This window comes from Siniperca chuatsi, linkage group LG1 (genome assembly GCF_020085105.1).
Source record: "Siniperca chuatsi isolate FFG_IHB_CAS linkage group LG1, ASM2008510v1, whole genome shotgun sequence".
Lineage (NCBI taxonomy): Eukaryota > Metazoa > Chordata > Actinopteri > Centrarchiformes > Sinipercidae > Siniperca > Siniperca chuatsi.
Window position 1 is genome coordinate 11,607,145 of NC_058042.1, and position 25,124 is coordinate 11,632,268.

The 25,124-nt window shown below is 37.9% G+C and overlaps 1 protein-coding gene across 6 annotated transcripts in view; it reads left to right on the forward strand.

The window, feature by feature from the left end:
• The window catches only part of LOC122876885 (protocadherin-9), a 198,772-nt gene that overhangs the window by 114,161 nt on the left and 59,487 nt on the right, over nucleotides 1-25,124 (forward strand). For 3 of the 6 annotated variants that reach the window (XM_044197774.1, XM_044197801.1, XM_044197784.1), the window contains one exon: nucleotides 21,602-21,803. In XM_044197774.1, the coding sequence (XP_044053709.1) occupies nucleotides 21,602-21,803 (202 nt within the window). The remainder of the gene's footprint in view (nucleotides 1-21,601; nucleotides 21,804-25,124) is intronic. The other 3 variants (XM_044197792.1, XM_044197821.1, XM_044197811.1) reach the window with 1 other exon arrangement.

Below are 25,124 nucleotides of genomic sequence, written 5' to 3' on the forward strand. Positions count from 1 at the left end.
TTGTCACGTTAAGGTGCAATGTAAATCCATTTGTATCTTTAGTGGTAATACAGTTTGAAACAACCATGCCTTGAAGATAGCTTTTCTAAAAATCTCTTTGATGTGTTTGCACTAGATCTTATGATTAGCAAGACTTTTTGGAGGCTGGAGCACTGAGATGATTGATACTTAGAAAGTGACCCTTAAGATGAAAGCCACTGATGAGTGAAGGATAAAAATCCTCGGAGCTGTCCTCTACACTGCAAAGGAATGACTTTGTCCTCAGCTCTAAAAAAGATTTGGTTGGAGGTCAATACTGAATCTTTGATTGCTGGTTTTAATATCTAAATTGTCTTGTGAGTCATTGCCTCATTGAATAAAATTCATATTAGATCTTTACTGATAAGTTGAATTTTTAACAACTTTTGGAAGTGTGGACTCAACTATTGTTATATTTTGGTAATTCATTCATTTCTACATTTATATTTCATAGCACATGCAATGTTTACCCACTGGGCCTGTACACATTGTACAGATACAAATACAAACAACAGTGAAAAGGAAAATGATACTCATATGTTACCATTGTAGAAGTTTACAGTATGCCATTGTTTTGAAAATGCCACATCCTTCACACGAACAAAAAAGGTGTGAAGCTTATTTTTCCTATATATATTGTATAAGATGGATTCCCTCTTTGTGAGTGCAATCATATGGCAGAAGAAGATTTTCACTGTACTGTATGTGGCTGACATTTCACAATTGACAAACCAGAATGTAAATGGGAAGATAAGTTGGTAATACAGCAGTTGTTACTCTGATCATGAAGACTGACTCACATTGACCGTAGTGTATCATCCTACATAACATCCTACATAATATATGTAGGATGTTTTTCAAATGTAACTCTTCATTTCAAAAGCAATATTAATATGAAGAGTTACATTTTAACAACATCCTACATATATATATATATATATATATATATATATATATATATATATATATATATATATATATATATATATATATATATATATATATATATATTATGATTTCAGCTTGAGTCGAAGCAGAGCTATTTGTCTCTAATTCCAGATCTACACAACTGTCCAGTGAAACAGCCTTTGAGGAAGATGTCAATCCCACCATGGCCAGCAGTACAATGAAAGTAATGATGCTCAGCTGACAAAAGAGGAATGAATTGGCATGACAAGAAAGAAGGTTTTACCAGATTCAAGGCTGATGGGTATACGTGTGTGTAGATAGATAGATAGATAGATAGATAGATAGATAGATAGATAGATAGATAGATAGATAGATAGATAGATAGATAGATAGATAGATAGATAGATAGATAGATAGATAGATAGATAGATAGATAGATGGAGTGATTATTGAGTATGAGGAGGTGTAACTGTCATTACATTTGAGACTGATTGGAAGGAAATCCTCAATAGAATAATTTCTCTTTTTAATCTGTTATTAAACCATTTTGTCTTGTAGGTCATGAATCCGACTGCCTTTTGATGAAAATTATGATTAAAAATCTTCATCCGCTTAAGACAAAAATGAGATTTTGTCATCTATTTGCCAAAGTAAAATTAAAGGTAGGCTTGTCCTCTTGAACCATTGTCAACCTGTCTTTTAATCAGAGTTTCGGGAAAGGAACGTTCCATGGTGAGACAGAGATAGGCATGAGTCTCATGGATGTGTGTTCTCATATTAAGCCTGTCTGAGGATGTGGCTACTTGTCAGATCAGGTCACTTTAATTGATTTATCTGCTCGGCACAGCTGCGTGCACACTACAATCTGTCTTGTTTTAGAATTCTGTTTGACTGCCTGCATCACAACAGCTCCCAGACAGAAAATCAATACACAGCATATATAAATATCTATGTATATATAGGTGGGTAGGTAAGTAGGTAGGTAAGTAGATAGATAGATAGATAGATAGATAGATAGATAGATAGATAGATAGATAGATAGATAGATAGATAGATAGATAGATAGATAGATAGATAGATAGATAGATAGATAGATAGATAGATAGATAGATAGATAGATAGATAGATAGATAGATAGACCATCTTTTGAGAGGGCCCTTTCTTTTCACTCTCTGACCTGCACATACTGAACCTTTTTGCCCATTGCTTTTCAAGGTCAGACCATTTTTCTGAAGTGAACTAGCCCCCTTCTGCTGCCATGCGGTTTTACTTTGTATTTTTCTTTACCTCAGTCGTTTCTATCTACCACTGAACCTGCCAGGGTGAGAAGTATTAAACACATCACTACCCTTCAAATAGAGACAGGAGCAGGAATCTGGCTTGGTGCTGGAGAGAGACAGTGCTTCACACTATCCTATTCTGTCTCGGGAGAAAGTCATCTGAATTCATCTGAACAAGGATTTTTCTCTTTGTTGTTTCTTTTCTTACTGTAACTTGTACCAAAGTACTTGGTTTCCAAAGTGTCTGTTGGAATACCTACTATGTTGAAAAGATCCGCCAATCATTGTTAGCTTTGTATCAGCTAGGACTATTTTTTATGATAAATGACTAATTCCTGCAAATTCAGAAATGTAATGTGGTCGAGTACAGTAATAAAGGCACTAGCTAGAGTAGCACAACACAGACAATAATGAAATTTTACTATCAACCTTAATAAATAAATGACCATAAATCTGCCAGTAATAAAACCTGGGTTTTACTATTTATTATGTATTTGATTGAATGGATGAGATATTTTTATGCAGAATATCTTCATGACATATTTCCTCTCCATTCACTTAAAACAAAAGAGAAAAGAAAAAAAAAGCTTTAGTGCAAGCTCTTATTATTATTATTAATCTATGAGGTGCTACATTTTTTGCCAATATAATGCTAATATAATTATAACATTCAACACATGCATTGTCATTAGGTTGATGTGAAAAAATGCAGCACAGTTAGTAGAGTCAGACTTTAATATTTGGATTTACTAAATTGTTTCATAAAAAGGTAATAATGAAGCATTATTAGTGAACAGGGAAATCATCATTATCCCCTTCATAATCTGAGAGTCAGAAAAAAAAATCCTGAAGTATCTCCCTCTCTGGCTGATGACGGGATCGATAAGATAATGGAAATGATCATTTCACAATGTGGAACAGATAGCTATGGCAAAGCAAAGCACAGAAGATTCTTCCATATTTCTGTGCAATTTCTTAGCATGTATCTGTAATTTCCCTGGAGCTAGGTGGACCCGTCAGTGTCCAGCTTGCTCTCCACTCACAGGGTGCTTTCTCCCTTGTTCCCCATACACAATGGATAATTTTCTGGCTTTGTCCCTCTGGGGCTTTTTGATTCACTTGAAGAGAGCCAGAACAGACACCTCCAGCAATGGCAGGGCATAGCATGTCTGTGCAGACTAAACACACTCTCTGCAGAAGTCATCTTTGCTTTAACTGATCAAACAGCTCAAAGGATGTAAGGCTGCTTATGAATAGAATATAAGTTCAATATATAGATCCGTCATTGTGTTCAGATGAGGAATAGAAAGATAAGTGTTGATGATTTAGAGGCAGTACTTTTATTGATGTTACTTAAGTACTTAAGTAAATTAAGAAAATTAATTTTGATTATACAAAAACAGTACAGTTACACTTGGGTTTAAGATTTATTGTAATGGTGTCGTAAGATCGGTTTTTAGGGCCCAAACGCAGAACACACAGGACAGAGCATGGTAAGTTGACCACAGTCTTTAGTGAACTGATAGTAGCTGGGGAGTAAGAAGTTCGGCGTAGTTGGTGGCCGCCTCGGAGACTCGACCGGGCCAGGGACGGAACTGGCGGCGCTCTGGATGGAGACGAGGTGAGCTGGCTCTGGACTGGCGAGTGTAGTGGAGGTGGCTGAACCGACCAGGCTGAGGGCTGGTGAAGCCGGACGTGTAGAGCGGGTAGCCGGCAGGCTCTGGAGGTCGAATCGGCTGGATGGCGAGGCTGACTTGGTGACAGATTTCTGACTGATCTTGATGAGCGGTCTGGAGCGGTGATCACCGGCAGCGAACGTGTCTGAGGCAGAGAGAAATCAGGATTACTAACAGGCAAATAAGAAACACCTTTTAATTGTGTCTTGTTGGCCGTTACGAAAGTGGCGTACACATGTATGGGAACGATCTGGCGTCGGTGGTGTGGAGATGCCTGGTATATGAACGGTGGAGACTGATGAAGATGGAATGCAGGTGTGCCGGTGATCAGCAGCAGGCCGGTGACCAGGAAGCCAGGCCAGAAAACCCAGACACACAAACAATGACAGACAGGGGACAGCAAGGAGACATAAGGAAGGGTAGAAACACCGGGTAACACGAGGCTCGGGGGGCATAGTGGCTAGCTACGACAAATAGTCTCTATAGGATTTACTGCTGTACTGGAAAACAATGTCAACTTACTGCAAGTGTGCAGTCAATGTATTTATGTGTAGTAATACCTTTTTTACTGAAATAAAAAATAAAAGAAGGGAAACAACACCTACAACATGAGAAACAGCTTTAAGAAATCAGTCTTAATATAGCAATAAATTGCAGTGGCTCACAAAGCTAAATGAAAAAAAAGGCATAGGTTTGAAATTCCCCAGCTTGTTTGTCTGGCTGAGCGGCCTTAATTTGGTTGTATCGCATTTATGCCTCGTGGTTGATACTGAGCGAGATGAATCATTGTAAAATATGAACCAGATCAGCCGCCTGTTTCCTGGAGGTAAAAGCTTGTAACACCGCTGGTAAATACACCCAGAAGAGAGCATGTCCTCTGAGACAAAGAGGAGTAAAAGCAAGAGAAAATGATAGCGAGGTTAGGGTAGGGGGATGTTGCACATTCCTCTCAGCTTTTTGTAATTGTGATAGAATATTCTGTGTTTATGTGTGATTTTATGATTATATGGATTTTAAATTGCTTTTATTATTTTATTTGTGTACATTAATAAAGCGAGTTAACATTTTAGGACATTTTCTTGCTATATTGTACAGTATGTGATTAGCTATCTTTAGGACCTCACATTTTTCCAGCCCTTAATCTCCTGCCTGTCATCTAGATCATCTAAAAGTGCTGAGAGGCTGACCCCCCATCCACAGTGTCTGAAATCAGAGCAAGATCTTTGCAGTTGTAGCACATTTCTGAGGCCAGCTAATACCCTCAGTACAGTCTGCGGGTTTCTGATAATGGCTTGTAAAATCTTTCATCTTGACATAAGCTGGCATATGCTGAGTGGCTCCACATGTTTATCTTAAAGCAACGAAAGCAAGGCCAAAACATGTAAGGTAATCACTTCAAAGACCTATATGCTTGACTCCAGCGTTAGATCCTGTTTTCTTTCTAATCAGCCGTTGACCGTGTGGGCATTATGTGCATCTGAAATTAGTTTACAAGATGTTGCTACAGTATGTTGGGAGAAGCAAACTGGGTCTTTGCTCCTGAGAAATGTTGTGGAAGAAAATAAGCTTTATAAAGCAAGCCCTAAATTAGTTCAACCTTTGATGACCTTGTCTTGAATATTGGCAGGAGTAATGACATGGAGATGTACACCACAGTCAACTAGTAATTTTACACACCACACCCAAATGAAGGCATGCAGTATGTTTGTGTAGACTTAGTTTCTGTATTCTGTCTTTGCTTTCATCTTTGGACACCTTAATAAAATGTAGCTTATCTTAAAAATGTACCCATTTGCATCTCTCATCTAGAGGGCAGAAGAGGATCAGGCTACTACCCCTCTTTAAAAGAAAACTTTGCTTACCAAGCTTTGGTTTGGATGTCGCCAGGCAAAAACTGCAAATGATACTATTCCTGGAAATGCTAAAACAACCAGTGTCTTAACCACACGCCTTTCTTTCCTGTAGCTCTTGGTATGAACAGAGCGAGGGACGAAAGACAGACAAATGTGACAGGGCATGAACCTCCCCTGTTGAGTAATGAAATTAAATGACAGCTCTTGAGCAAGGAAGGGATGCTGAGTGAGAGAGAGCAAGGGAGAGAGGAGTGGGGGTATTTTGTCCAGCCAGGAAATTGAAGCCATCACAAGCAAATTGAGTTCAGGTCCTTTTGGTGGGCAAGAGCAGACCAATCAATTTGGCCTTCCACTCAGTGCCTGTCAGCCTCACAGAAGGACACCTTGGCATCCAATAATAGGAGCATAGTAAACAACTGAAGCCCTGGCTCAGTTAGTCTCAGCTAACAGCTAGCTATCCACAGTCATTTCTCCTCAGGGGAAACAAATATATGACAATAGTTTGCATTGTTCTCATACGAGCTAAAGAAATTGTTGCAGTGCAGTGTGTTTGTGTGGACCCTGGTAAATGGCTGCCAAGTTAAAGGTTGGACCAATTCCTCTAGCTGTGGTGTCTGCTCATGGTATGATTGAAGTGAAATTAATGTCAGAAGATAAAAAATAGAATATTTCATCTTTGTATCCCTAACTTCTCTAAGGATACAAATAAAGTAAATGAAAGCAAGACACAATCTCTGTCAGTAAATAAATCAAGTCTTTCTATGGTTGGAACCACATTTTAATGAGCCTTATTTGGCCTTTCCCTTTTGCTAATCTTTGGACAGTGACACAACATTCTTGCTAATTATCTCGATTACACAGCAGGAACGCACTACATCACAGTTCTGAGGCAACAGTCGACGAGGGGTGGAATCATACAACCCCAAAGGCCTAATTATCTCTGTTGGTTCCCAATTAATCCATTAAGTTGTTTTGGCTCAGCTGCAAGACCTGAGGCACCATTTTATATACCAATACATTGCACCATCACACAGCCATGTTACGTGAGCTTTTGTTTTGTAGCAATCCACTGTTAATACTGGAAGGCTCTGCCCTTTCTTTTACCTTCAAAGTGTCTTAACAGAAATATCCAGGAATTGTGATGATTCCATAGAATATTCTTTGTCAAATAATTAACATTTACAGTAATCGAGAGTAAACCACATTCAAATGTAAGGACTGTAAATGCCACTCCAGACCCTTTTATTCTCATTGCAGAACCTGGTCTTTATAGCCTCTCAGCTTCCTGCCTCTACTGGCTTACTACAATGAAGTTGCTGGGCTTACCATATGTAAAACTGCACTGATGGCATTGATGGCTTGCAAAGCAGTCAATAATCGTTTATGTGATAAGCCACTGGACTTGTGGGGGAGGCTGGAAAAGGCTTCAGGGCCAAGACGGGTTATGAGATTCATGGTTATACAGGCTGTAGACATAAGGTTTGTTTACACGCTTCCAGTGAGCCATTGGAGTCTTGTGAATGATTGTTTGAATATTGCAGCTGTCTCTTTAAACTAATATTGCAACTCTCATCCTAATTTTTTTTCTCTCTCTTGGTCCTGTCTGTCATCCCCATTTTCCTCACACCAATATTGTCTTTCTCCCCTTGCTGTTCTGTCATAAATTGGTAACAAGGGATGGTGAGAGGAAAAAACAATATACATCACTTTTTAATATGACGACAGTGTGGTGTCCCAGTTGGAATATTATTTTGTAGGTTGTAAGGGGGTCCCAAGTGAGCACATGCAGATTTACAAACACTTATATACCAGTTGTTCTGACTCTGTGCCATTTAGTTTTTCTTTTATATGGATAGGGAATGGAGGTACTCATCTTTACAAAAACAGCTGAGCTTGTGTTTCAGATTATGTAACTCACAGACATCCTTGTTTTTCTCTCTCTAGGGATTTTATTACTAGATGTGTAATAAGTTATTGCTCCAGGATATTCTTCAACAGCAAACATTATTTTGAGTGTATATCCATGACTTGGAAAACATATCTTTGTGCCAAACTGAAAATACTACTGAGAAGGAATCAGAATCAGAATCAGAAATACTTTATTGATCCCCAAGGGGAAACTCTTTGACACCTTCATATTATGGGGGTGTGTGACAATCCTGCAGCTTTAACCAGGAATGCTGCATCTGACTTACTCTGATTGTGGGATTCCTTGGCATTAGGTCACAGGGTTTAAATGGGTTCCTTTTCTTTGTTATACATTTTTATGTATGAATATTTGAGATCTGTTCAAACTGTTACACTAAAAAAATGCTTTTTCTCTGCCATGCTAGCAAGCTGATTTTAACTGTGGGATAAGTGCTGGAAGCTGCCTTTCCTTAGATGTGCTATTATTCCTGCACAGGGTTTCATTTCACCTTTGAAAATCATGGTATATAAAGTGACTTGGTCAGCTATTTCAGTTGCAATGGTGGAAAACCATGCTATTTTAAGATTTTGGCCACGGGAAGGTCCACAGTTTGCATACAATAGCAGTTTGCACTGCTTTTCAACAGTTTGTACTTGAATGTGCACAATACAGGGTCTACATATTTGACACTCTCAAATAGAAATATAGTATGTTATGCTACCCAGCTTCTAGATTATTTAAATTCCTTATAAAAAACATTTATTTTAAAGTTTTGCAGACATTTTATATTTGAATTCTACAGTTAGCAGTAAGCAACCTTTTCTAGCAATGGGGTATTTACATTCAAGGGGCAATCCAGTAAGGAGCAGTACTGAGTGGACAAAATGTCAGCATGCTCAGTTCTTTTCAACCCTGTCCAAACAGAGTAAAAAAATGCCCAGACACAGACTACATACTGTAGTAGAACCATGATATTATATACTGTCATTAAATATAACTATAGACTAGTATGCATCTTTCTCCATGTTCACGATATTTAGTAATCATGAAGAAGATTGAAAGTGTCATTGCTGCAGTTCAGAAATTGAGAAGTTTTCCCAGAAATAATAACTCATTATATTACAATATTTAAAAAAAAAGGGAAAGGTCAATTTGGTTATGCTAAAATAGAAAGTGCATCTCAATTGTAAAACAGTTTGTTGAAATGTTTAAAAAATAGTTTCTTGAAATTTTTTTAAAATATGGGCAGAAGTCTAAATGGTATCCCTTGTAAGTATACTCTTATAAATGTGAAGTTGTTTTTGACATGTATTTAATGTTACTTATTGTCTGTCATTTATAACCCTCCAGGGAGACAGACAAGCGATCTTAGCCTGTTCAGCTGACATGTTGACCACTGGGCAAAAATTGTCTGTAAGCTGTTGAGTGGATCAAGGCTGCACACAGATGATCTGTCATCCTCATCCACAAAGCTTCGCCGACACTGCGTATTACTACATTTCCGCATTTGTCTCTGTACTATGTAACTATTACATAGAACTTCACTCATCAAAGCCATGATAAATCGAGCTTCCTCCCTAAACTCCAAAGATTTACATGGAAACATGCTTCTGCTTGTGCTGAAGAACAGTACAGTATGTGACAAATTGGTATATGGGTTGCTTATTGAAATGATTCAAAGGTGATTTCTAACTGAAGATAACCTAAAACTGGAAAAGGCTATAGAGATTAGTATGTCAATGGGGATGGTGGCTAGAGAAGATCAGCAGGTGAGCCCATCAATCTACCTGCACAACCTGACCACCGGTATAAAAGGCATGGCCGTCTTAGGCAAGCCTTTCTCTCACTGTGGGAAATCAGGGTATCCTGCCTCAGGCTGTTGCTGTAAGTACTTAGACTACAGAAGCTGTGGCTGCGGGTCACACGAAAAGTGCATAGAGAAAGAGAAAGGTGACCAAAGAAGAGAACAAAATGAAAAGATGGAACATGAACAAGAAGAACAAAGTGAGTTTGATGCTGATAGTGAGAATGCAGTGCATGTTTTATTCATTTCACAGTCATGAGTGAATGAGTGAGTCGAGTGCAATGTTGTTCAATAGGAAGGTATCACAGACGTGTTTTGTTGAGGCTTTTAAAGTGTTAAGAGTTGTCCATATTTTACTGGGACATAAGAAGTCAACATTGCTGCCACTGTGCATTATTTAAGGGGACCCGTCACAAATGTGGGGTTGGCTTCAGTTGAACTGACAATAGAGAGTGGTTCTCTACAGGACATCTTGATAAAGCCTTACAGTTGTTCAGTGGAGAACGTAGCAGCATGGAACATGTTGTGTATTTAAAGCCAACTGTCAAACAGTATAGTGACTGAACCAGTGATGTCATACCAAGAGGCCTCTCCAGCTGCAAAGATGGAGCACCATGGATATGTGAAGAGAATAGGGTGTCAATGTTAAAGGATAATAACAGCGTCATTTTAGGGACGATAGACACTTTCAACCTTTTTGCTAGGCAGCAGTTTGTGTTGCCATGAATGGGCCACCATACTTGGATATTCCATGTCTTTATACATCCATGGGATACGCTGTGATAAATCTATACTACACTGCAGTGCTGCCTATTTCCTTCTACTACTGCATTTATCCAGACCCAGTAAGATACTGTTTGGATTGATCATATTATTTCAAACATATTGTACAAAGGCAAAAAGAGAAGGATTCTCACACCAGCATATCAGTGTTTCTGTCACTGTTTTCAAATATATCCTAAAAACAGGTCAGATACGTACTGCCACTTTGGAGTGAATATTTTCATTTCATTTGAGTGTTCTTCAGTTTTGTTCATATTTCGGATTTTTTTTTTTTTTTGCTATAACAACAAGTGTGATATTTGTTGAAAACAAAAAATATACATTAAATTTCAGTGAATCTGTGTTTATGAGGAACAAGTCAAAAGTGTACCCAGGGTAATGTCCTGCTGATAGAACAACTTATCTAGTCTTTAATGGGCTGCTACTGCAACCAATGCTAAGCCAAAGTGGTGGTGGTGGGTTTGTTTAAGAACATATAAGGAAAAGATGAAACAAATACAAAAAGCAATGTGTTTCTCTATGTTGAATAAGCTTTTTACGGAATGGATCTTCCCCCGTGCATTTTTACTTAATACGTTTAATTTTGTCATGCTTTTGAGGAAATTAATGCTTTTGTATTAACTCCTTTATGACGCAACCTCGGATATACTGTATAAACACACAGCCTTACCATCCTAGAAATTGAAGTCCAGTTACTGTATTTCAGCAGCACCAATTATAGAGAAAATCATTTTAATTATTTTCATGTATGTTGTATCGTATTGGTCTTCATCAGTTAGGATGTTTGTTCAGTGTTTTAAACCCAAAGAAAGGATAACAAAACAGTGTGATGAGAGCCATCAAGATCACCTTTCTTCTTTATGTACCTCACGAAACAGATAATTTATGTGCCCCGCATAGTGGAAATTGTCTTCTGGTCCATCAATATTCATTCCTTTTTAATCTCTGTTTCTCATGTTCTCTTGTTTTTCCCCCTCTGTTGATCATGAGCAAATCTAGTCTCCATCCTGCGGCATGTTCACAATAAAGGTAAAAATAAAACATAATTTCTAGAAATTCAACAATGCTGAAAATTTTCCCCCTGCTACTGTACATAAACATATAATGCGGCTTTGGTCTACATGTTGGCTGAATGGTTTTCCATCAGTGAAAAAAACAAAAACACACAGAGAGAGAGAAGTGTTCCTTTCCTGTCACAGTCTCCCAAAATGCAAACGGGCAGGCGATCACATACAAACAAAAACAAATTATGCACTGCGACACACTATCCACCACTGCATTATGCTGGCGCCTTGCTTTCACTAGAAACTATTGGAGGGAAATTGCTGGCTGCTTGGCAACAAAACAAATGGAAAATGGTCTGGGTGATTCTTATTTTCCAGATGATTAGTTGCATCAGAAATAATTGTTGTTAAGATCATTGACCATAAAATTAATTATTAAGGCTTGAGCTTAATTGTATTTCCCTCAGTGTGACTGTCCTCTCAGAAAAAGTTAGTTTCTAATTTCCTGATGGGTGAAATGGCAAAACAGCAGGTGTGTTTTCCCGATGTTTTACAAATCCAAGGTAGTGGGCTACAAAGAGGATTAGTATGATGCAGCTTTGGTTGTCAACAATAAGTGATGCATTTGTAGGAAAGGGTTATGTACCATACAGTACAGGCTATGGATTTATATGACATATTATATATACACATTAAGCCCTGGAAATACATACTGTATGCACACATTGTTGGATATGTGTTTATTTCAGTGTATGGTAACGTGCAAGACTTCTTTCTCAGCTGCACTTCAAGTAGAAAATATGTGCTAACCACACATTGTACATATCCATTATTACAGTATGTTTTCATGGTTGAAGTTTCTTTGGTTGACATGTCTAAACACATGTTATCAATGTTGTATTACATTGTTTTACAATGACCCCAGAACTGTTTCTTATAGCCAAAAAAAAGAGAGGCCATAATATTACGGTATATTTAAACCAGAGACAAGACAGACAGTCATTCAATTAAAAATGCGATCCTACTCACTAATTGTGCCCAGTTTTAACACCCACTAATACCACATCATTTGAAATATTATGTGTATACATACAGTGAACACGTACATTATGCACTCATCTCTCATAAGCACGCATGTACATGCACAAAACAACAACTATGTGGATGTGCTTTAAATATGTACCTAGATGTAAAACTAATCAGATGTATGTTGCAAATATTGAAAATATATTTCATTCCTCACCTCTCCTCAGATTCATACTGGCCTACCCTAACTCTGAATGTAATTTTGTCCGTGCATGTACAGTTTGTACCTGAAAATGTACAGTCTGTACTCATACAACACTTTAAACCCTTGTGAAATATATAAAAAAGATTATTTTGGGGGGATTTTGCCAGGCTCTTTAGTGGACATTTTGAATCTTAGTATACACAGGCACAAGTATGTCTGGTGTGCCTGCCCATGTAACACCATGACGGCTGGCACATACTGTAAGTGCAGGGTGTCGATAGTGATATTTGATGGCACAGTCAACACCTTGCCATAGTGCTTCATCGTCAAACATCACTTCTGTTATCACTTTCTTGCCATTATCAAGTGACATGAACATCTGCTGCTTTTGGGAGTGGTTACAAGTTGGCTTGTCAAGAGATTTAACACTTATAGAGATTATAAAATGCCCTTCTCCTCGTAGTATTTAAGTGACAATTAGATTCTGTTATAGTGGAATGTTCTTATTAGTGTGGTCTACAATTCAACAAAGGCCTTTCAATTAATTTCAGGCCATAACTTAAAAATGCTGGTTAGAGTAGTGAGAGATATTGCCGTACATTGTACTTTTATTGTTTCATTGTCTTTAAACAGCAGCTACTATGCATACAGATTCTCTTTACTGTAAGCTGCAGTATCAGACTGATCAGTTGTTGTCCATGTCATTAGGTTTTAGCACTTTGTAGAACTTATTGTAGAAAGATCCAGTCAGTTGGATTCAGCTTTTAAATGAGAGATTGTAATAATGTAGAAGCTTATGAATTTAACATGTAGTTGCATATGTACAACTTAAATTTATTAGATTAACACCCTCTTATTACCATACTTCATTTAACAGACAAAGAAATAAAATCCAATTTATTGTTAACAGGGATAAGCTAAGAGAAAGGAAGGTGTTATACGATATAAAAGAAGAAACAATGTTTACAGTATAGGAAGTTGATTTTGGCAGACCTGACTGAAAATTCACCCCTCACATTTAGATCATTGTTCTTCCAAGCCCCAAATTTTAGGTGAAGAAAAGTGGGCATCAAAAACATATATATATGTCATATATGGTGCGAATTACACATACCAAGTATACTGTTGCTCAGTTTTATGGACATTACATGCAGTAAATAGACAGGACATGCTGAATTAAGTCAATACAAAGGTTATAATATACCGAGCTATCCTTCAGCTGTTTTCATTAATAAGATTAACAAAAATAAACGAAGAAAAGTCAGATTATCTAGATATATCTGTTTGTTTTCTGTTCTGGAGACAAATAAAAACAATCATACAGTCCTCATATTTTTGAGTGAATGCCATAAAAAATTGAGAAATTTAGATCACCAGTTGCCAAATTCAACCAGACCTCCCAGCTGCATCGATTTACATTTGATCTCTCAAAACTGGATAATCATGGCTGTGTAAATAGCCATTATTTCCACAGGATAAACAGAGATCCAACTAAACAAATGTGTGCTTCTGTACCTGCTTGGTGTAATGGAATCACAAATAGGATTTCATGACAGTTAATAGGGTTGTAGGTTATTATGAATCATAGAGTACACTGAGATTATGATTTGGTTTTGCACGAGTACAAATACATGTGTAGCTTTCAATGCAACATGAATGTATTTATTTTTGATTACCTTTTAATATTTCTAATTCCTTTTATTGGTGCAATAACACACAAGGTATGTCTCAGAAGCATTTGTAGTGTCTAAATAAGAAGGTAACACCCTCCATAGTGCCACAGAACAGTGACTTCAGTGTACGCTGTCTACAGCTGAGTGCAGCACCAAGATCACATGGACTGTAACTCATAAACACATCAAGCTTCCACATTCAGTGCTCAGGGCCTAGCCTGCTCTGCTCTGTAGTTAACTGTCTCTGAGTGTCAAATCCTTCATCCTGATGCAGGAGACACACATAGAGAAGAATTGCTGTGTCTCTCATTTTATGGCTGTGGATGTCGGCGTGGGTAGAACCGATGAGTGAGTCAGTAGTGGTTAACTTTGTAGCTAATGCTCTGTGGCAGTTGCACAGGTTTCTTCAGCTCAGCTTAAGGCACAGAGGGATACTGGTTGAACTACTCCTGTCTCACAGTTCTCACTCAGCCAAGTCAGGTTATTTAACAGCACACCAAAGTTAGGCTGAGGAGGGAGATGTAGAGGGAGAGGGTGGTGAAATCCATCAGAAAAAGGTAACAGGTCACTGCAGGGTGGAGGAAAAATAGAGTAGATGAGCCTACGATGTCCAGATGTAGCCCCAGGTGGTGTGAGATGACATCAATTATAAATGAAATTTCATCCCTCTGAAGAAGTCTGTTCAGGTAAATTCTGTTTAGTTTAGTGATTTTTCTCCGTGCCTGTTAGCTTTTGCAGTTTAAGCCTAACTTCAGATAGTGAGAGAGCTTTTCTGAAGTCGACAGAGATAATCCTAGGAGGTTTGTTCCTTCAGTTTTGCAAAAAGTTTATATTTTTCGCTCTTGCCTATGTTACAGTAGTTCAAAGCTACTAGGTACATCAGTTGCTTTCAGCCCAGTTATCTCAGTGTCCCAGGGTCAAATCCTACACATAGTGGCTTTAACATGGGTAGAGGCTATATAGTGAAGGAGTTAATGAGCTTCATAAACTCTGAACATGTCCCTTGGATTTCAGCAATCTTGTGTCCAGTGTTTTACAATATTGAGTTTAAAGTTATAATCCTTAAGATTTTTATCAGTACTATTAATGGCTGATATTTTTCAGCAACAGCCACAAGCAACATTTAATCACGAGTTCAGCATGTTGGATGATGTTGTTGACTATGTTCTCTATTCTACTTTGTTATAACAACGTGACAAGATGAATCATCTGAGACACCCACAGTTTGGTTGGGTGTGCTGTAAACAGATACACAAGTTCCTCTTTTTCTGTTGCATTTTTTTACACAGTAGCCACTCAAAGCGATATGCTGCCCCCTTGAGCCCATACTGGCTGTTTTTGGTGAAAAAGCTTTGATAAACCCACTGTATGCTACCTGTCCAACACCAAATGGCAGACAGACAAAGTTGGCGACTAGCTGGTGAAAATAGTGGAGCATTTAGCAGCTAAAGAGCCAGATATTTCCCTCAGGAGCTGGTGTAGACCAAAACAGAGCTAAAAGGAGAATGAGGATTACATTTACACTTACATTTACTGGGTGGTCAGAAACACGACTAAAAAAAAATTTCTGATGTTGCTCTGTGTCTGCTATCACATTCACCATATTTATTTTATAAGGTGATAATATGTCAGTGTTGTGTTCGCAGCATGTTGTGCTGCCCCCATGTAGCCAAAAACATAAATTAATACAGATTTAACTGATCAATTATATTTTGAATAATATTTTTGCATTATGCAATCAGTTTTATGAACAAATTTTTAAAAAGAAATGGGACTTTTTACTTTAATGTGTTACTGTGTTATTTCACATGTTTTGTCATTTAATTGTGATATCTCTTGTATGACCGCAAATTAGGCTAAAACACAGATATCAATTTAACAAGCTAAAAACATGGCGTGGGGGGGGGGGGGGTTGTGCTGATGTGTGAAAGTAGGATGAGGTGGAGTTAATTAGGGAGGTGTAGACAGGTGAAAATAAAATAAATTGGACTTTGAGGGCATCAGTGAGAGGGAACTTGTCACAACACCTGTGAAAGATGGCAGGTGTGAGTGTTAGCCTGGTGATGAACATACTGTATGACTACACATGGATTTATGCTTTTTAATGAGAAGAAAATGTCTGCTATGTGGGTTAGACAATAAATGGTTGAAGGATAAATAAATAAACATGCATGCTGTACACTGCGTCCATTTATCTGCATAAGATCATTTAGCGCAGAAAGAGTCAAAATGATGGACTGTGCTGATAATCACATGCTAAGCAAGTATTCTGTAAATGACTAACACAAAGCACACTACTGTTAGACATAACACACACACACACACACACACACACACACTACATGTCCACTCTTCCAAGCTTGCAATTTGGGAAATGGGTCAGATGTGACTTAGATTTATGCATCTTTGTGTTTGTCTTTGTGTGTGTGTATTTGTGGTGAACCAAAGAGCGAGGGAGTGACTGATCGGGCTTCATTGTGGATCTGGCAGAATGCAGATGTTTCTCAGAACTGCCTAGCTATGATTTAATGATGAAAAGCAGAAGGCAGCAGACTTAGACTCTGGAGAGGCAGCAGGAGCAGACTACGTCAATATTAGAGTCAGAATCAAAGACGGGGGAGATTGTGATTTATTTGTCACTTTTTATTTGAGTGTTGCTTACAGAAACAAGTTTGGGAACTCTTTTCATCTCTGTGTCTTTCATCTTTTTTAAGCTGTTTGAAAAGCTTGTTTTTGACTGTGTTCATGTCATCAAAATAGAGCCCTGCCTTACTGAGATTGTGATGCATCTTATGGATGATCCCAAAGGAAATCCGAATGTTATGTTGACAGGAGGCAATGTCTATCATCTGCTAATGTTTCACTTTATTTGATGTTTTATGGAATGTTACAGCTTGTCAGGGTTGTTGACTAGAGTATGACACTGAAATGTACTTTCCAAAAAAACATTATAAAGCATCAAAAAAGGACATACATCATTCTATTTATGCGTTAATAGCATCAAACAAGACTCAGCTTTGTCATTTTGTTGTTTCAGCAAGTGTTGAAGTACAGCAATAGCAGTGCAAAGGTATAAGACAGAGAGGGAATGACAGAGAAAGAAAAAAATCAATCAGCAAGACCAGTGGAACAAAGAAGACAATCACGTTTGTGGCCTTTTGTCAATAAAAAAATGTATTTTCCAAGGTGGCCAGCAGATGGCACAGCACCTTTGGTCTCCAAAGGAAGGAGAGAGTGAGAGAGCAGGGCAGAGAGAGAAAGAGATCTTTTTGTGAGTTTTGTTTTCCTGGTTGACTGATCTCCCTCAGTGGTCTGATTGTGAGAACGGACTCGTGGGAAGTGTTCTCTCACCGCAGGTGTCAGACTGCTGTTAGATAAGATTATTTGTGGGGGTGAGGAGGTTGCATTATTTTGTGCACGTGTGCGTGTGTGTGTGTGTGTGCGCGTGTGCATGCACTTTTGCTCACTGTGTGCTTCTTCTCATTAAAGTCTGCCTGATAGAATTGTAGTGTTGTATTGTATTCATTTGGAACACAATACAACACAGAAGTTGTTTTTGACTTGCACACTGTGCTCCATATGGTCACACTCAGGAGGAGAAAGACAGGGAAGCAGAGAGAAAGCTCATGCTTCGAGTCATAAGCCCTATCCCTATTTGTTTTCTGTCACATAAAACCATAGTTGTATCAGTTTTGTGTTCTATGGGGATTGAGTCTTTACTGCACAGTGATTCTGTATATTTCACCCACTGATTTTCTGCAGAGGTGTTGACATGAAGTGCTACAATAGCACAGTACAGTGCTGAAACACGTCAAAATACTCAGTGACATTATGGTAACAGGCACCATGTATATCAGTTTATGGGTGACTTACCGCTTTATATATCTGTTACTTTTGCCGTCTGGTTAAATGATTGCTCTCTGATTGCAGATTTTGCTTAAAAAACTCAATACTCAAACTTAGGTTGGATCAGGTATTTGCTTTAGATCAATATAACTAATGAAAGCTGAATTAATTTATAATACTGCGACTATCTACTTTTCAACAAATGGTGATATTAATGATTTTAATACTCATACAGTGTGTGGAGCGACATTTATCTGTTGGAAGCCAAAACTCTCCATTTTCACATTTTTTCACACACAGTTGCGACTGATGTTTCAATAGTTGGCATTTACTCTCTCCTGTCAGATATTATTTTTCAGTTTGCTTTAATATCGTATCCTTTCTATGAAGACCCAAGGGCGACCAGTATTCTTGATAATTTGCAGGCTTGCTGGAATTTAAACCTTCCAGCAGCAAAGTGCTGCTATTTGCTTTGTGTTTGTTAAAGTGAGTGTGTTTGGTCAGGCAAATTATAAAAACAAGCGGATAATAAGGGTTAGCAGGCGCGATAAGCCATAATATCTTGTAAACTGGCAGCAGGGATAGTTTAAGCCGGTCTTATGCTAATGTTACTACAAGTGACTGTCAGCAACAGAGAAATACAAATATCTTCAAACATGCTTAAACCCACAAATAAACACATGCACAAACACACCCACAGACAACACAGACAGAACACACACAGAGAGTGCATGTAATTTAAAAGTAAACCTTTTTTTTTATGTAGTATTTATTCATTCTAAATGATGAATTATAAATGATTTTGCTTTGAACAATCTAGGTTATAGTGAAATATTTAAGTCTAAATCATTTCATCACCTCTTCAGCTAACAGAGTCCAGAATAAAATCTGCCAGGGCACTGAGCAAGGTTTCATGTTAAGGCCCCACCAGTCCAGCAGTGTTTGTCAGCACACACTAAAACCGTTAACCCAATCAATAATAAGATAATGAACCAGTTTTTTCTCTACTAGAAGTCAAAATCATTACATATACAAAGTTACTGTTGCTTCAATTATTGCCCATACTTTTAATGTAAATGAGAAGACCATTTTCTAATATCACATGTATATTGTGATTAATTGAGAATTACGGTTTTAATTAATTGTGAGACACTGTACTGTATACCCCCTCCTATGTTATGTGTTGTTGTATAATGTGTGTCATTGTAACGTTCTGTACTTTTTGATGTTGTTGTTGTTGTTGTTTGTTTGTTTGATTGTTTGTTTCCTTTTTTGTATGTCTATCTTGTATAAATGTAAAAGTCTAAATTAAAAAAAAGAGGATTAAGATTAAGATTGCTGTTCTTTTCCATGGGCTTCAAGCAACAGCAGTCATTTTTTCCACTGTCACATTGTCTACTACATTTCCTTTTGTATTCACTCACTCCATATATTAATCATAGTATTTTCATGAATGTCTTAATATTATACTGATGCACATGTCAAATCTTCCCTCACCCTTCTGTTTCACTGTGTTAATTTTCTCTATAAAATGTTTTTAAACTGCACACACATACATTAGCATACCTAACCTTCAGCAATCAGTGTACTTTAGCTGTCACACAAACAAACATTTGAGGGAACTGTTTTAGAGAGGACTTTTTTCCACATTATGTCATCTTCATTCAAAATGCCACATCTGATCATCTGCCTCTTTATAATTACTAATGGTGACATTTATCCAGATTCCTACTGTTTTACAAGACCTTTACATTTAATTGTACTTGATTCTGCACTTACAGTTGTCATTGGAGCCTGCAAGTGCGAAGCATAAATCCTGATTTAGATCTTTGGTAATATACAGATTTTAAATGGTATTATTTATGATAATCCACAAAAAATGTCACTCGTGGTCTGTAAGAGGGAGAGCTGTTCTATCCAACTGTCAAATAAGATGGATAGGTATTTATCTATTCTTTTTTTATTTCAGCTGTTGATTGCAACTAATTTGTGTTGCTCTTTAACAAAAAAAGGCCTAAAAAGCAAGCTAGGTATATATTAAATCCACCATAACTTTTCATAAATGAAGCCAATACAATACATAATTTGCAAAGAGACACGTATACATAGCTGTCAGCCTTGAATTTCATAAAACATTCTTTCTTTTCATTTCAATTCATTCTCCCTGTTCTCAGTTCTGAGTATTATCAGTGTCACTGCAACAAGTTTCATAGATATTGAGTAGCAGCTTTATCTATCTATCTATCTATCTATCTATCTATCTATCTATCTATCTATCTATCTATCTATCTATCTATCTATCTATCTATCTATCTATCTATCTATCTATCTATCTATCTATCTATCTATCTATCTATCTATCTATCCATCTATCCATCCATCCATCCATCCATCCATCCATCCATCCATCCATCCAGTCATTCCTCCCTCCCGAAAATTAAACACAATGCATCTAAATCTGATGCCAGCTTTTGTTTTTCCCACAGTCTCCTAGGTCTGCCTGCAAATCCCCCACCCCCACCTCCCTCGACACCCCATTTTTTTCTTTCCTTATTCCCTCTTTTTGGTTAATTGAATGTTGCATGCTTTTGGAGCAGTTCTAAAATATATAATGAGGTCATTTGCATTAGACTGCAGATTGGGTGACCTTTGCTTTTGCCAATAATTACTGTAAAACCCGTCTCTGTCTGTCATCACCAAGGATGTGGCAGGGACCTCTCTGTGCTCACGAAAGGTTAGCTGGAGGCTTGTGTCTGGACTTATGAAAAAGCCTGAGGAAAATGTCATTAGAGCAAGGGGGAAAGACACTTGGAATTAACAATTGGAAATTCAATCAGGATGGCTTTAAGGATGGTGTGTGTGTATGTGTTTCCATGCATATCTCCAACAGAAGGGCTGTAATGCATGTCCCAGGAACACTTGTGGGTTAAGAAATTCCTCTCCTCAGTGAGGGTGCAGAATGTGGGAAGAAGGACGCCCTGGGGGTGACTTCTGTTAACTCTGCAGGCCACTTTGACTTTGCCAGCACCCAAACAAACTGACAACACAAACTAAACAATCAGGCTGTAAATGTCCCTGCAGCAGTCCTCCAGAAATAATAATATTCTGCTACCAATATCTAGAAATTTCATGGCCTTCATTAATTATGCCTGACATTAATTACACTATGTATTTATGAAAGGTTCACAAATTTTGCACTTTTTACCTTGCTGAATATTTTTTACAGTGCATTATGTTTAATTTGCATGATGTTATTGGTTGTCATTGTGCAGTGAAACGTGACTGTATTTACCATGTGTTAACTCCCCTTCCAGTCAATAACTCGGCCCAAGTCAAAATAGACCCTTTATTCCATAATCATTCTCTTCTGAAACTGGAAATGAAACAATCTATTTATCAATGCCTCCCTTACTTTTAAATGTTTAATATATTGTACATCGTTCCGATAAACTCTTAAGGCTGCTTATTTCACACTGCAGTGCTTATCAGTGTGTCAAGCAGCATGCATGAGCTTGTTCAGCTCAGTGCAAAATAATAGTGTGAAAAGGATAAAATTTTGAAGGGGCAGAGCAGAGCGCTAACATCAGAGGCTCTGTTTTGTGCTCTTGGTTCTAGTCGCAGCGGCGCGTCACGTTTCACCTGCCGGATGGCTCTCAGGAGAGCTGCAGTGACAGCGGTCTGGGGGACCACGAGCCTGTAGGCAGTGGCTCCCTCCTCACACAACCTCTCCCTCTGGTGCAGGCGCAGGACGACTTCTACGAGCAGGCCTCCCCTGATAAGAGGACTGAAGCAGACGGCAACTCCGATCCCAACTCCGGTGAGTTGTAATATATCTCATGGCAGACTACCATTTCTTTTTAATACATGTGCATGGTTGGTTTCGTTGGATTTCTCTCTCTGTCTGTCTCTTATTCTCTTTTGCAAACTGTATGAGTTTAAAGCACCATTGTAGACATTTTTAAACAGCTGCAAAATGTTCACTTTGATCCAATTTAGTGGATATTGTGTGCGTCGTAATTGTGTCTTTTCTTTCAAATACAATTTGACTTTTTCAATTATCTGCTGATTGTATGGAAGACAGTGAAATCTGAACATGAATTGTCTTAAAGTGCAGGTTAAAGAAAATGAAGACAATGTTTTAGATTTTGCTTCGGGGAATGGCTGAAACTCCTTGAACAGAGACAGTAAATACTCATGAAAATCAACATCAGTCTCTATAAAGAACTCACCGTACCAAATATCATTTAATTTAGAGTCATTTGATTGCTCAAGTAGGTTTCTAGTGGATACACGAGCAGGTCATTCATTTCTCAGTTAATCATCCAGACTTGTTCATTCCTCCCAGGAGCAAACCTGGGCCTCCCATAGGCTCCTCACCTATTTGTGAAACTCATTTGATTTATTTAGAGATGATTTCCCAGTTGGAAGTCTTGGTGCTCAGCTGAAGATGTTAACTTCCCACTATTTCTGGTGGGAATGTACATCTCCGACCCAGTTTTCTCATTTTATCATTAAAAGGTGAGGCGTGCGCGAAGATCAAGCGCATAGCCCCAAGGTCGATGCCAGCTTGCCTGCTGAGGGTGGAGCAGCCAGCACCACATAAATACAAGTGCTGTGAGTAAACTGTGTGTGTATGATTTCATACAGACTCTAACTTAGCAGATGTACTCACAGTTGGCAGATGTACTCTGTGAGTGCCGTGTAGGCCTACTGACTCACTGTCTTCACAAATGAATAGAGCTGCACATGGCCCAACCACGTGCAGTTGTAGTACAGAGAACTGGCTCCATTTTAAATGTGGTTCATAATATATTTACAAGCCTGGGAAAAAATGTGTATCATCTGCATCTATCCCACCTCTATGCAAACATCTACAACTGTCATATGTAATAGATGTGATATGTATTTAATAATGTTTCATTTACATTACATTGTATTTTTCACACACAAAACAAACTATTTTCTTTCTACTGATAGTTCCTACATGAAACTGCTCACAACAAGGCCTGTGGATTATCCCCGGAATAACCGGGTCATGTTTTCTGGAAAGAGACATTGCTGTTGAGTTTTTCAAATGTATTTTTTGGAGCTTTGAGCACCACAAGCCGAGTGCCATCTAGTTCCATTATAGTAAAAAAAGGCAGACATCTGTATGGCCGATATCTCAGAAACTCTGCATCTCATACCAAAACAATCTAGATGGATAAACAGGTAAGAGGAAATATATGTATTTTTGATTTTGGGGTGAACTGTGGTGTAGTTGCCTGACCTTGGATGGGGAAAAAAAGCTGTATAAAGGCTTTTGTGGCTCCAGAGGGAGCTGCACGAAATCTGATAAATTGCCTCAAGTGGGGCTGAAGAATACAATTTAAAAAATTAATAAAAATCTGCACATGTGGAGTTAGAAAGAAGTGAGGTTACCAGACCTCTGTAGCCCACTCCTCATCTCTGCCTGACGTTAGCAGCTCGAGGCTACCCTAGCTGCTACTAACATGGCACACCCGAATCTCGAAAGTTGTTGTGGTCGAGTTGCAATATGGGTAAGGTAGGCACCAGGTTTTGACAAGATGAAGAATGTGGAATAAAAAAGGCCAAAGTTAGTTCTACTGCATCGCTTTTGATCCTTTTTTTTTTACTGTCCATCGTGAGTCTGACAATGTTATAGGAGTGCAATGCTAAATCAATGGAGTGCTCTTCTAACCAACCAAAAACCAATAAAACCCAATTCATTCTTTACTTCTCAATAGAAGTAATTGTAGAGAAAACTAATGAAAACATTGCCAGTTAATGTTTTGCAGATACAGTATATCTACAATATGAATCTTTTGAATTGACAGTGAACATTTAGAAGATATATTCATTATAAATGTTATGTCATTATGTCATTAACATAATCCAGGTGGCATCAAACTTCCTTCAAATCATAAAAAACAATGGAAATGAATTGTATACGAACGTAATTTTCAGGAGACACAGTATAATTTCAGTGCAATTTCAAAAGTGTACAGACAGGCGATTAAAGCCAACAAGAATTGACAGTGTTACAATATATGAAAGCTGTAATTAAACCATCAGCAATTATTGCCCAGTACTGTTGATGTGCACACTATATTTCACGGCATGTCAGTCATTTATGCAATATGTTAAATTGACATATGCAAATTAGCTACACATGTCAGAAAACAGCTATGGTGTAAATGTGATGCAACATAATGCATGAGGAAATGTGTAAGAGACACTACAAATGCCAGATTAGAGTATTAAAAAGGCTTGAATTACTTACAGTAAATTAAATATATAGTACTTGCACAATCAGTGACATCTATTAATTGTAATTGCAATCGCTTAAAAACAAAAACAAAAACAAAACCCCTCTAACTTCAGTAGATACAGTATATAGATGTAGAAATTTTACCAAAGGTCAGAGTCAGACAATTGTCCTGTTACCTTTTGACATGATTCAAAAAGGTAACACCTGACCCTGTAAACAGATTTAACCTACATAAGATATTAATGAAATATGAGATGCACAAATGGTCTCTCTGACTGGTCTCTATAAATGCAAATAAACCTATGGAAATGTATATTTTACATGGTGCACAGAGAGAGATAGAAGGGTAGAGAGAGTCTCGGCTGGTTCGCTTAAGCTGCATTGAGTATACAGCAAAATCAAATATGTATATGTATATATGTGCAGCACAATATATGTATATGTATAACTGTCAAATGCATAATTTAAAGTAAATCTAAAAAACAACTTCATACTTATGCAAACCCTCATGCATGTAATAGGACTGGTTACATTAACTGTTTATGCTCTTCCAACATGAGGCAGCATTTTTGTCCTTAAGCAAGGGCAATCAGATTTAACAGTTACAACAGTGGTCTTTGATCACTGACCTGCTGCTTGGCAGGATAATGATTTGATATTCCATTTATGAGGGATGTGTTACCCACTAGTGATACTCTCAGATATGTGATCTCAGTGTTCCCAGGTTAACCAGTTTTTAGTACAGTAAGTCTCTGTCAGATTTTAAAAAGCACTTTTTTCACACTTTTTTCCTACTAACTGATGTATGATATGACTTAGTCTGTTGACAAAGGCAAACAGTATCTGGAAGATATTTGACATTATTAC